We start from the raw sequence: 13,607 nt of genomic DNA, 5'->3' as shown, positions 1-13,607 counted from the left end.
ACTCTGATGCAGATGGGGTTGGGAATCCCACTGATCAGTACTCCACCACTAACTACTATTTTTTACTTGGGACTTCCTTGGTTTCGTGGTGTAATGAGAAACAATCTGTTATCGCCCTTTCTAGCACCGAAGCAAAATACCGTGCACTTGCTGACACAATTTCTGTGCTTTTGTGGTTATGTTGACTTTTGAAAGACACAAGTGCTCCTCAACCTTCATGTACCCTTTTTTTTGTGACAATCGCAATGCTATTCAGATTACTCTCAATGTTGTTTTCCATGGGCGCACTAAGCATATCTAGATTGATTGGCACTTCATCTAACATCATTTTCAGCAAGGCACCTATCTTTACGTTCCATCTCATCAGAAGATTAATTGGCCGACATTTTCACCAAGTCCCATACACCTAGGCTACAATGTGATTTTATTTCCAAACTCAAGATAACGTCTTCATCATCATCATGAGTTTAAAGGAGATGTTAGAAAATTACCATACTTATGATAGAATATATTCATAATATTATAGCATATGTACGGTAATATGATTTATTTTCTATCATGTTTAGTTTATGCTATAAATCAATTAGTATTGTTGATTTAATGTATTTTCACTGTCTTTTTGGTCTCTCTCTCCTACAAATAGAGCCTTTTATTGTATAGTTTGACACATAAATATAAATTGTTCTCTCTCAATTTCATTTCAACTTGTTATTTATCACAAATGTTGTTGTTGTTACTTCAATTGATTTTTAATGAGAATAGACAAGCATTGAATTTGGGAGGATTTCTTCAAAAAGTAGCCGGCTCAACCAAGGATATACTACGACAGTTCGAAATCAAATTAAATAGTCCTTTATCCATGACACATTTCTCTGGCTATTTGCCAATTTGAGTTCTGCAAGGCATTGCCTACAACAGAAACTAAAAGAGCAAAGCCAAACTTTCACTTTCTTTTCCAAGGATATCAAATGCGCCACAATCAAACATTTACCACTTACATATAAGACTGTAAACGAGTCGAGTTCGAGCAAGCATGGGGTGTGCGAGCTCGGCTCGTTCACTACTCGAGTCGAGCTTGGGCTCGGCTCATTTATCAGCCGGGCCTATGAGAACGTCCGCGCTCGGCTCGTGTACAAGGGAAATGAGCTCGAGCTCGATTCTATTAACGAGCCAAGCCCAAGCTCGACTCGAGCTCGGCTCGCTAATGCAAAATTTTAGTGAAAAGAAAAAGAAACAAGAAAGATCAACTGGAAAAAAAAAAAAAAATTAAGCACACTGAGATCTGAACACGATCTCTTCAAATATATCAACCTATGTTCGGATCTACAGGAGAAGAAAACCAACAATCGAAATAAAAAGTTTTTAAAAAAATGTACATTAACTCAGATCTGTAGGAAATAAAATTTTCCTGCAGATCCATGATGGAAGAAAAATCAAACAGAAGAGAAAAAGAACAGAGAAAATGAGACTGAAAGAAAAATAAAAAATAATGATCAACCGAAAAAAAAAAAAAAGTTAACAATGTTGACATCTAACGCGATCTCTCAAAATATATGAAGATCTGTTCGGATCTAGAGGGAAAAAAAAAAGGCAACAGAAATAAAAGGAAAAAATTGTTGACATCTAACACCCAACCGTTTCCCAGCCGCTCCTCACGTCGAGCATGGCTTAACGCTATCGTCACGAGATGTGCAGATGAACTGCCGCATGATTTTCTCTCGAGAACCTCTCTCTTCTCCCTCAAGACGTAGCTCTCTGTTACAGTTGACGGCTTGAGAAGTAAGAAAGGCTGAGTCTTGGAGGATTCGGGAAGGAACAAGATGAAAGGGATGAATAATCTGGTCTGAAGTTTTTTGGTCAAAAAGGTTAGGAAAAAGCTATTTTGCCTCTCCACTTTGTCCACTCTATTTGACCGTTGGTCAAAAATTTTTTTTTATTTAGTGATTTTAAGTGTATTGGTGTATTTTTTTTTATTTTTTAAAAATATTTAAATGTATTAAAAAAATATAAAAAAAAAAAACTTTTTACATTGGGTGGTAAGCCCAGCGATTAAGATGGAGCGGCATAGTAGCCACACCCAAAAGGTTAAGTGAAGTGCAGTGGGATCATAGCCGTTGGATCATGCACTGGAAAAGAGACGGAAATCGCACGTGGAAGCAGCAGCACTAGTCTTACCTATGTAGTGGAATGTGGAAACAGTGGTGTAGGGAGGCTAGCCTTTCAAAAAATGTGGAACGAGACAAATATACTGTTTTATGGGCGGAGCTACTCCCGGAGCTCCCGCTAGTAGTTTTGGAATTTTTATTTTATTTTTTATATGTATTTTTTTAATATATTTAAATAATTTTTAAAAAACTTATAATATTATTAAAAATATTTACTTAATCATTAAATAAAAAATAAATAAATAATAAAAAACTTACAGTAATAAAAATTAACGGTAAAAATAAATGGTAAGAATAGTATTTTTCTAATTTTATAATATAACTTCGGTGGCATCTCATTGATTCGTATATATAATAAAGTATATAATATTCATGCTGTATATATTGGAATATTAAATAATAATGTATAAACTGATCGGAATAAATAATACATTAAAGCAACACTTGTGTGCAAAAAGCAGGAAAAAGTTTACTACTTTATCAGCATTTATATTTGTAATGTCTATTATATCCTTTTAGTAGTTGTCATCATCCCATTGGTTGATAATTATATTTGTATATATTTGTAATACATTTAATACATAGTTATAGACTATAGTGATTTAGTTATAGTGATTAGTATCACTATAATAATACATTGATACTAAATATATATAGTTATAGACTATAGTGATTTAGTTATAATGATTAGTATAACCATATAATAGTATTAATATTAGACTATAAGTATTAGTTATAGTGATTTAGTATAACTATATTAGTATAACTATAGTCTATATTAGACTATTAGTATTAGTTATATGTTAGTATTAGTTATGGTGATTTAGTATAACTATATTTGTAAAGTATAACTATAGTCTAAATTAAACAATTAGTATTAGTTATATTTTAGTATTAGTTATAGTGCTTTAGTATAACTATATTAGTATAACTATAACTATAGTCTCTATTAGTGTAACTACTAATGTCTTATGTACTTATCAAAATTTAGTAATAATATTTGAGTGATTTTCCTTCTTTTTATATATTATATATAAAACTTATATATATAAAATATTTTGTATAATATTATTTTTATATAAAATTTATGTATTCATCATAACTTGTAAGCTTATAATGTTATATATTTATTGGACTCATGTATTCATCATAACTTCTAGTTCTATAAGACTAGAAGTTAATATTATAAATTTATATATTGTATATGTAGTGGACTATAAGTAAGACTAAGTCTATATACATAATTATGAATATTATAAATTATATATATATATATCTAACTTTTGGCTATTATATATATATATATATATATATATATTGTATTATATATGTATAAATATATACGAGTCGAGCTCACGAGTCGAGTCGAGCTTCATACAAATTTGTTTAAGAACATTAATCGAGCCGGTTGAGTTTTATACAAGTTTGTATCGTTTAATAATCGAGCCTAATTCTATGTTTATGAACGACCTATTTAATATTCGATTCGAGTTGATTTCTAGTTTAGTCAAGTCGAATTCGAGTTGTCTGTCAAGTAGCCTGTTCATTTTACAGCCCTACTTACATAATAAGACAAAATGTGATCTAATAGAACTTGTACAACAGTCATGTGCAATAACAAAAGGGGGCTAGACCATAGTTTTGAATGCAGGTTTTATTTTGTTCCGATTGGAATATATATACTTTGTTTTTGCCATTTTTCGTTCCGATGTAGTACCCGATACACCATACATTTATAAAGGAAATTCCACAAATCAAGCTAAGAATCAAACATAGCCAACTAGCCTAAAATCATGCTTGTAACAGTCATCATATCCTTGAAATTAATTCTATTTATTTTTGTATAGTCATAACAATAGCTAGTTCCTAGAATAGAGCTTATAAAGTTTCTATTTAAAATGTATATGAACCTTTGTAAAGATAGGTTGGACAGTTTGTCAATTTTATAGAGAAATAAAGATTTAGTTTCTCTCTCAATTCTCATCAACATTCTCATTCCATTTCATTCTAAATTTTGGCCTATTCCAACCTCTTCCAGCCTGTTCCGACTAATTTTGGACTATATTCCATTTCAAATTGTTTTAATGATAGTTTTATAATTTTCTTCTGTTCAGACGACATTTTTTTAAACTTTAAATTTAGATGACATTCATGTAATTTTAAAATCTAAAAATGATTTATATCATTTAATATTTTTGTAACTTTAAATATGGCTTCTCATTCTCTATCCTTGTTTTAGTATTGTCAGCTTACATTCATTTTATAAATATTCAATTATTCCACACACACACACATGATATACAGTTACATGTACATGTAATTCTTTTATTAATTTTCATTTTACAAACACACGAATACATACATGATACACATTTATATATAAATGCATTTATTTTATTCATTATCAGTATATATATATATATATATAGCTAATTCCGAAATAGTACATTGAAACACATTGATAGCAAAATATTTTATTCCAATACTTAAACCCGAATAATCACTGAAACAGAATTTAAAACATTGATCCAGACTCCATTAACAATGCCTAGTAAGCATAAGTGTCCTCTTTATGAAACCTACCCCTACATGGTAAGGTATGATTGCCCTTCTCAATCCAAAAGCCCAGCTTGACGATAGCTCTCTACACCATCAATGAGAGTGTCCTTCGATGGCCTGTAACTCCAACCTAACCTTTGCAATTTATCTGAACTCAGCCTTAGTTCTTCCTGAGCTTCAGTGAAGCTGCCAATGCGACCATAATGGAAAACATGAACAAATATGTCATATATAGAGAACTAGGTTGACTGTTAACTAAATAGCTGAAAGAGAAGCTTACTTTTTAGGATAGTTATAATGGGGGTATTTACTCTTCAGCATGTCCAGTAGACTCTCTGTCTTGATCATGTGTGACATGCAAACGTATCTTCCTTCAGCCTCAGGCTTCTCAAAAGCTAGGATTAGTGCTTCAGCTAAATCACGCACGTCTACAATCCACAGAAGCCTGTTTTCCACCGATTCAAGTCCTTCTTCATGAAAAATTGATAAAATACAAATAGTACTTCAGAAATAAGTACAACAGTGATCATTTCGACTTGATGAAAACAATGTTTAGGGGAAAACAACTAAAGTTACTCATCCATTGATTATTAGCAATTGCAATCTGTTAATATATAAAAAGAAAAAAAGAAATTGTTGTGACATGTTCTAATCACAAGACAGCTTTATCCAATTGAGCTCCAAATTTGATTACGAATTGAAGTTAACTTTGATAGAGTACTCTAATGAGACACACAGTCAATCAAAGCTTGCACAAAAATCTAGCAACCAAAAATAATCAATAACATGCATACGATAAAGAAAACGGATTCATATATACCGTAGAGGTATATATATATGTGTAACATGTAAGTACCTTTCAGAAGTCTCATGAGATATAAACTACTTGTGTTCACTGTAGACTGCAAAATTGGCCCCAAGACAAGTGTAGGGCATATGCTTACAACATGAAGCTCACTTCCTTTCGCAAACTCCAACGCCTTACTTTCTGCTTCTGTTTTAGAGAGACAGTACCAGTTCTGGTAGGAATACATAATTAAAGCATTCTAGAGAGAGATTTGAAAACAATCTATACTTTGGAACTGTTATGCAACCAATGTATTATGATGATAATGCACTGGTATCATACAATATAATGCATAAAATAGAACTCCAAGCTCAACAAATTAAACTTTGCATTTTCAGATTACTTACCTTAGCGGTTCTAAAGTATTCCGTATCAGACCAACAAGTTTCGTCCATAACTTGATCCTTGGGCCAACTTGGATTCATGAACACAGCAGCAATGGAGGAGACAAAAACAAATCGCTTAACTTTTGCTTCAACACTTGCTTTGAGTACATTTTGTGTGCCCTTCACAGCAGGTTCAATCACTTCTACCTTTACAATATATATTTATAATAATTGTATTATTATTATTATTATTATTATAGTTGTAATTTCTTAATAGTTTTGCAAAAACATTGATATTTTAGAAGGGGAAGAATCACAGTTCCTCGGTTATTCTCACTTTGGGGTTTAGTATTGTCTCCGAGAGTGAAGGAACTGGACAGGCAACATGGAATACTCCTATGCACCCTTCAACTGCTGAACGTATAGAGTCGTAATCCAGCAAGTCAGCCTTAAATAGTCTCAGGTTTTCAGATGCCTTCTCAAATGCACTCAAATGAGCATACTTGGCATCTCCTGCACAGTATTTCCAAAGTGTTCATCTCATCAAAGAGCCCTCAAAAAACTAATTTTTAGATGCAAAATAAGTATAATTCATATATATAGGAAATTTTTACATTTTCGCTTGATATATATTTCCAAAAATTAAATTAGTGATTGAAAATCATGGTATAAAAGGTCGTCATATATCCAGGGAAGATCCTTACTTGATTTTATTTTCTACTGTTTTGATGGTCCTTTTGAAAATGAGTCCATGACTTTCATAGTGTTCGCCATAAATTATATAATTTTTTGTTCAAAGAACAAAAGGTTGTAATATATTCCGATCGGGAATGATGCTAGCATTACATTTAGGTGGCGAAGATAAATATTTTTAAAATTCACAGTATAGTAGGCAAGGAAGGGTGATTTCACAGTAAGATTGATGGATGGAACAGATAATCTTGTACGAATAGAGATAACAGAGAAACAAACGGAGAGAAGGTAGCCAAATTACCGGGTCGCCTTACGGTTGCGTGGACGAAGTAGTTCTTAGAGAGGAGAAACTTGATGAGCCACGAAGCAACGAAGCCTCCTCCTCCTGTTACGCATACGCTTGCTTTCTCCGCTGCCATTTCCATATGTCAACGCCTCTGTTTCTCTCACTGACATCCCCTCTTCATCTGTTAAAACCAATTTATAATTTAATAGGACCTTCAATGATGGTGACCACGTAACAGATTTATCAGTTTTTATAAATTTATTTTTTAAAATCTATTAGAAAGTGAGCAGTAATTGTGAAACAAATAAGTTGATATTTTGTGTTTGTGAAAAAATGCGGATTTTAAAATAAAGTTTTTGTGGAAGAGAATTGTGTTTTTCTTAAAACACGTTCAGGAGAAGCAAGATCTGACTTTATTTGTGTACGAGGTGGCATTATCTTGGATGTCATTACAACACGGGTAATGGTAATTATAAGTTTTAAATGTACGAGTATTATATAAGTTTTTTTGTAAAAATGTAAACCTCATAAAAAAAAAAAAATTTGCACTTTTTTATAATAAGATCCATTTTTTTTTTTTATAAAAAGCTAATATAAGGTCTGTACATTTAAAACTTATATATATCATTTCTCTTAATATAGAGCATTTGTAAATAAAATGTTATGATTGTTATAACTTCAATTGTATAACGAGAACAGACAAGCATTGAAATTGGGAGGGTTTCTTCGACGATCGAGTAGCTGCCTCAAGCAAGGATATATGCTATGACGGTTCAAAATCAAATTAAAGAGTCCACATTTCATGACACATTTCTCTGGCTATTTGCCAGTTTGAGTTCTGTAGGGCGTTTTGTTGCTTGGTTAAATTTCTGCTGTTGATGGAATTGTAATATCTCTTAGATTTCGATTTTTAGAGATTTACTGTTTGGACTAGATCATATTAATTATAAAAATGTACTGAAAACTATTAACGTTTGTCATTAGTTTATTTTTTAAGTCAACTTTATATATCTTTCTTTAATGAATAAAATGAAATTTATTATTAAAAAAAAAAAAGTGTTATGTGGGGGCGTTGGCTACAATAGAACTAAAAAAGTAAAATTGAGTTTTAGGTTATATTTAGATGTTAAATTAAATTCAGTTAAGTTAAGTTAAAATAATAAAATATTAATAAAATATTATTTTTTAATATTATTATTATTTTAAAATTTAAAAAATTTAAATTATTTATTATATTTTATATTAAAATTTTAAAAAATTATAATAATAAATTGAGATACGTGTAACTAAACAAATCCTCGACATCCTTTTCCAAGGATATCAATAATCAAATGCCACACAGTGGAACATTTATTACTTAAACAGAACCATGACAGTAAGACAAAATTTGATATGACAGGTCAATTTAATGACTGTTAAGAGGTTCCAGACTCCACCAATTAAGCTCAACTGTCCTGATCTTTAGGAAACCTACTTTTAGAGCATTATTCTAAATGTTAATACAAGTTTAAATTTTAATTAGATATAAAAAAATTTTTATATTAGACGAGTTAATAGTTTAAAATTTAAGATTTGATAAATAATAAATTTTAAATTCTCTCTAAATATAGTTAGTTATTATTTATAATGGAAAGTAATATTTAATTATTTTATTATTATTTTTTTTTAAATGGTAAAACATGTATAGTATGTATATTATTTTTACTAATTGATAGAGTAGATATATTATTTTTACAAAGCATGAAGATCTAAAAAATATATAAATTATATTTACAAAAAAAATTAAAAAATTAAAAACAATTAAAAAATAAAATATTATATTATTATTTTCACTTTATAATAACTAGTTTAATATGGACTCACCTAATCAAAAATTAATATTATAATAAAAAATTAAGATTCTAATCAAATTTTAAATTTAATAATGACTAGACTATCACCTATACTCTTACTTGGTAAGGTAGAATTGCCCTTTTCAATCCAAAAGCCCAGCCAGACGATAGCTCTCTACACCATCAATGAGAGTGTCCATCAATGGCCTGTAACTCCAACCTAACCTTTGCATTTTTTCTGAACTCAGCCTTAGTTCTTTCTGCACTTCAGTGAGGCAGCCAATGCGACCACAATGCAAAACCATCATCAAATATGTTATATACAGAACAACTAGATGGTTGAAAGAGAAGTATATAACAACTAGATGGTTGAAAGAGAAGCTTACTTTTTAGGATAGTTAGAGCATTGATAATGGACTAGTTAAATATCAATACAAGTCTAAATTTTAACTAAATATGAAAAAAAGCTTCCACATTAGACTAGCCAATGATTTAAAGTTTAAGATTTGCTGAATAGTAAATCTTAAGTCATTTCTAAATATGACTAGCTACTATTCATAATAGAAAGTAATATTTAATTATTTCATCACTTTCTTTTCTTTTTAAATGGTAAAATATGCATGATATACATATTATTTTTACTGATTGATAGAGTAGATATATTATTTCTATAAAATATGAAGATTTAAGAAATATATAAATTATATTTATAAAAAAATAATATTATATTATTATTTTAACTTTATAATAATTAATCTAATATAAACTTACCTAGTTAAAAATTAATATTATAATCAAAATTTAAAATTCTAGATAAACTTTAAATTTGACAATAGCTAGCTCTTACAATGAGGATATTTATTCTTCAGCATGTCCACCAGACTCCTTGTCTCGATCACGTGTGCCGATCAAATGTATCTTCCTTCAGCCTCGGGATTCTCAAAAGCCAGGATTAGTGCCTCAGCTACATCACGCACGTCTACTATCCCTAGAAGCCTGTTTTCCACCGATTCAAGTCCTTCATGGGAACACTGATAAAATACAAGCACTTTAGAAATAAGTACAACATTCATTTCGACTTGTTAAAAACAATGTTTAGGGGAAAACAACTAAAATCTCCGATCCCTTTATTATTAGTAATTGCAATCTGTTAAAATATAGAGAAATAATAGTTGCATGAAAGTATCGTACAATTATTTAAAAAAATAAATAAAAGTGAGACTCTATTTTTTTTAAAGCGACTATACGACATTTACACACTCCACGACTGTATGTAGTATTACTCTAAAATATAAAAATTGAAAAACATTATTGTGACATGTTCTAATGATAAAACTTCGTCTAATGGAGCTCTAAATTTGCTTAAGAATTGAAGTCAAACTTTGATAGACTCTAGCGAGACACACCGTTGATCAAGACTTGCACAAAAATCTAGCTAGACAACGTGTGAGATGTTTAGTCAAGTAAGGGCAACATCACTAAACATGCATAGGATGCACGATTGAGCAAATTAAGTTCCATCGAGTAGTTTGCAAGACGAGCTTGAGACGTCTCGATCGAGCAAATCGACCCAAGTTTCAATTTTAAAAGGTTTGTAAGTTCCAGTTTAACTTTGATTTAAGCCATATCAACATAAGGACCTCCAAATTTGATCGAGAATGGAAGCTAACTTTGATAGACTCTAGCGAGACACACGGTCGATAAAGGCTTGCACAAAAATCTAGCTAGACAACGTGTGAGATGTTTAGTCAAGTAAAGGCAACATTGCTAAACATGCATAGGATGCACGATCGAGCAAATTAATAAGTTCCATCGGGTAATTTGCTAGACGAGAGCATGAGACGTCTCGGTCGGGAAAATCGACCCAAGTTTCAATTTTAAAAGGTTTATAAGTCTCAGTTTAACTCTGATATAAGCCATATCAACAGAAGGACCTTCATATACGATTTTCTGCAACTTCAATCTTTGATCCTTAATCTACAGAAGATTTCTCACAGTATAAAACTTTAGCTTGAGATGTTAATCAGCCTCATTAGCGCATGATCAACTTCATACACGATTACATAAAGTACGTACTTTACTGCAACCAAAAATTCTCATGAATAACATGCATACGATCGATTAAAAGAACGGATTCATTCCATAGAGGTATTAATTATGTAACATGCAAGTGTACCTGTCAGAAGTCCAATGAGAAATAAATTACTTCCGTTCACTGTAGACTGCAGAAATGGCCCCAAGACAAGTGAAGGGCATATGCTTACAACATCAAGCCCACTTCCTTTCGCAAAATCCAGCGTCTCAATTTCTGCTTCTGTTTTAGAGAGAGTACCAATTCTGGTAGAAATAGTACTTCATTAAGCATTAATATATATAGAGAAAGATTTGTAACACAATCTATACTTTTGAATTGTTATGCAACTATACTAATCTCTAGCTCTGATGACGTACTGGTATCATACAATTATATAATGCATACAGTAGAACTACAAGCTCAGCAGAAATCTTCATTTTGATCTGATTACTTACCTTAGTGGTTCTACAGTATTCCTTATCAGACCAGCAAGTTTCATCCAGATCCTTGGCCCAACTTGAATTCAGAAATGCAGCACCAACGGAGGAGACAAAAACAAATCGCTTAACTTTTGCTTCGACGCTTGCTTTGAGTAAATTTTATGTGCCCTTCACAGCAGGTTCAATCACTTGTACCTTTAATTACAATATATATTTATAATATAATTCTATTATTATGGTTGTTTCTTAATAGTTTTTGTACCAACTTATAATGCAAAAACATTGATTTAGATGGGGAAAATCATAGTTACTCGGTTATTCTTGCCTCGGGGTTTAGTGCTGTTTGTGCGGATGAAGTTGGACTGGCAATATGAAGTTGAACGTATAGAGTCGTAATCCAGCAATTCTGCCTTAAATAGTCTCAAGTTTTCAGATGCATTCTCAAATGCACTCAAATGGGCATACTTCGCATCTCCTGCAATATTCACAGTATTTCCAAAGAGTTCATCTCTTCAAAGAGCTCTCAAAAAACTAGGCAGAAAAAGTACAATTCATATATATATATATATAGTAAAATTTTATATTTCTGCTTGATATATATTTCCAAAAATTAAATAAGTAAATGAAATTTATGGTATAAAAGGTCATCCATGGAAGATCCTTAATTACTTGGTTTTAATGGTCCTTGAAACTGAGTCCGTACGTATATGATTTTCATAGTGTTAGCCATAAATATATATCATTTGAATAATGCTAGGATTAAAATTTAGGTGGCCAAGGTAAATATTTTTTACGGGGAAATTTTGTTGGAAAAATATGGATAATAAAGTAAATATGTGTATATGTTTTGTAAACTAGAGAATAAGTATAATCTATAATAAGAACAAATAAGAAAAAGATATCATAGTGTTGAGGCATGGACGTTGTGATAGACGTTTTTCTTGGAGTAAATTCTGGTGCCTCCAAATCTTAATATGCATTAAGTTTCTTGACAATCTACTCTCAAGATACAACAATGCCGATTCTTGTTAATCTCCTTTTCGGTATACACGAAAGAATATTCTTAAACCCAATATAAAATAGGCAATGCCCAAAGAAAGGACACAAAATGAGGATGAAATGTCTCTAATTTTCTAGAGAATTTAGAGTGAATAAATTCGTGGGTGGAGTTTCCTATTTATAGAGAATAAAAGGGTAATTGTGAAAGTTACAACTAAAATGAAATGACACTTGTGAAAATTAAGTCACATTTTTTCAATCTGTAGATAATACATTGAAAAATTTTCTAATTCATCAAATGACATAACTTCTGTTTTGGTGGCCAAGCGATTAAAGCTCTCATCTCCAGAGACATGCATTGGTTCCGGTCACCATATCATATTTTCATTTAAAACTTTGATTGCAAAACCAACGCATTGAATCATGACAATGATTTACATTTTTTTTACTTGATAAAAAAATATTTTAATCATTCTAGATCTAAAACTATGCAACAGATTTTTAATACAACGATAAAAAAAGGCCCTCAAAATTTTTGTTACAAATTTTATTTTTTAATCATTCTAAATCTAAACCCAACATATTTTTAATGCAATGATAAATAAAAAATAAAAATAAAAATAAAAATCTCAAACTCTTGGGGTTCCCCCTCTAAAATACATCCGTATTCCAGTTGCAAATGAGCATGGTGACAAGTGTCACGGCATATAGTCTGGTTGAAAGGAAATAAAGCATCAGAAAAGGGGATATGGTCAAAGACCCCATTAATAGCTCATTGAAATAAACAACAGCGGTCGAAAAAAGACACATTCTCGAATCTCAACCCTGGAAACCCAAAGCAAAAATCGATAACCAATGACCATTCTCCACCGAGATTATTTATCAGGAATTGAAAATTTGTAAATACAACTATTTTCAAATTTTTTTCCTTTTAAATATTACTTAAATATAGAATATTTTTAATTATAATTTTTTTTTTCATCTTATCATTATAATTTTTTCAAATTTCTAAATAAAAAATATAACTTTTCAAAATTTAAAAAAAATATAATATTAAAAAATTATATTTAAAAACTTGTAAGTTTATAATATATAGTAGATTTCAGGGTAATAATCTTGATGGATGGTACGGATAATCTTGTAGAGAAAGTGATGGAAAAGAGACAAGAATGAAACAAATGTCGCCTTATGGTGACGTGGACGAAGTAATTCTTAGAGAGGAGAAGCTTGATGAGCCACGAAGCAATGAACCCTCCTCCCCCTGTTACGCATACGCTTGCTTTCTCAGCGGCCATTTCCAAGTTGTCCACGCCTCTCTCTCTCTCTCTCTCTCTCTCACCGACACCCTCGTCTGTCAGAACCAAGACAAGAAATGATCTTTACAAG

The 13,607-nt window shown here is 31.0% G+C and overlaps 1 protein-coding gene and 1 pseudogene across 2 annotated transcripts; both read right to left on the bottom strand.

The window, feature by feature from the left end:
* Positions 1–4,609: 4,609 nt before the first annotated feature.
* LOC121260007 (cinnamoyl-CoA reductase 1-like) lies at positions 4,610–7,044 on the bottom strand. 2 transcript variants are annotated; one of them, XM_041161860.1, is made up of 6 exons: positions 6,892–7,044; positions 6,235–6,410; positions 5,919–6,104; positions 5,581–5,743; positions 5,005–5,194; positions 4,610–4,910 (listed from the first exon to the last, which is right to left on the bottom strand). In XM_041161860.1, exons 1-6 carry the CDS (start codon positions 7,013–7,015, stop codon positions 4,778–4,780), a joined length of 972 nt encoding a protein of 323 aa, XP_041017794.1. In that variant the 5' UTR covers positions 7,016–7,044; the 3' UTR covers positions 4,610–4,777. The 2 variants fall into 2 exon arrangements, with proteins under 2 accessions (XP_041017794.1, XP_041017795.1); XM_041161861.1 differs by having other exon boundaries at positions 5,005–5,191.
* A 1,807-nt stretch (positions 7,045–8,851) lies between these two features.
* Positions 8,852–13,516, bottom strand: LOC121260242 (annotated as a pseudogene).
* Between the last annotated feature and the right edge of the window lie 91 nt (positions 13,517–13,607).

The sequence above is a fragment of the Juglans microcarpa x Juglans regia genome, chromosome 4D (genome assembly GCF_004785595.1).
Source record: "Juglans microcarpa x Juglans regia isolate MS1-56 chromosome 4D, Jm3101_v1.0, whole genome shotgun sequence".
In the NCBI taxonomy this organism is placed as follows: domain Eukaryota; kingdom Viridiplantae; phylum Streptophyta; class Magnoliopsida; order Fagales; family Juglandaceae; genus Juglans; species Juglans microcarpa x Juglans regia.
This window is presented reverse-complemented; position numbering and strand designations above follow the sequence as displayed.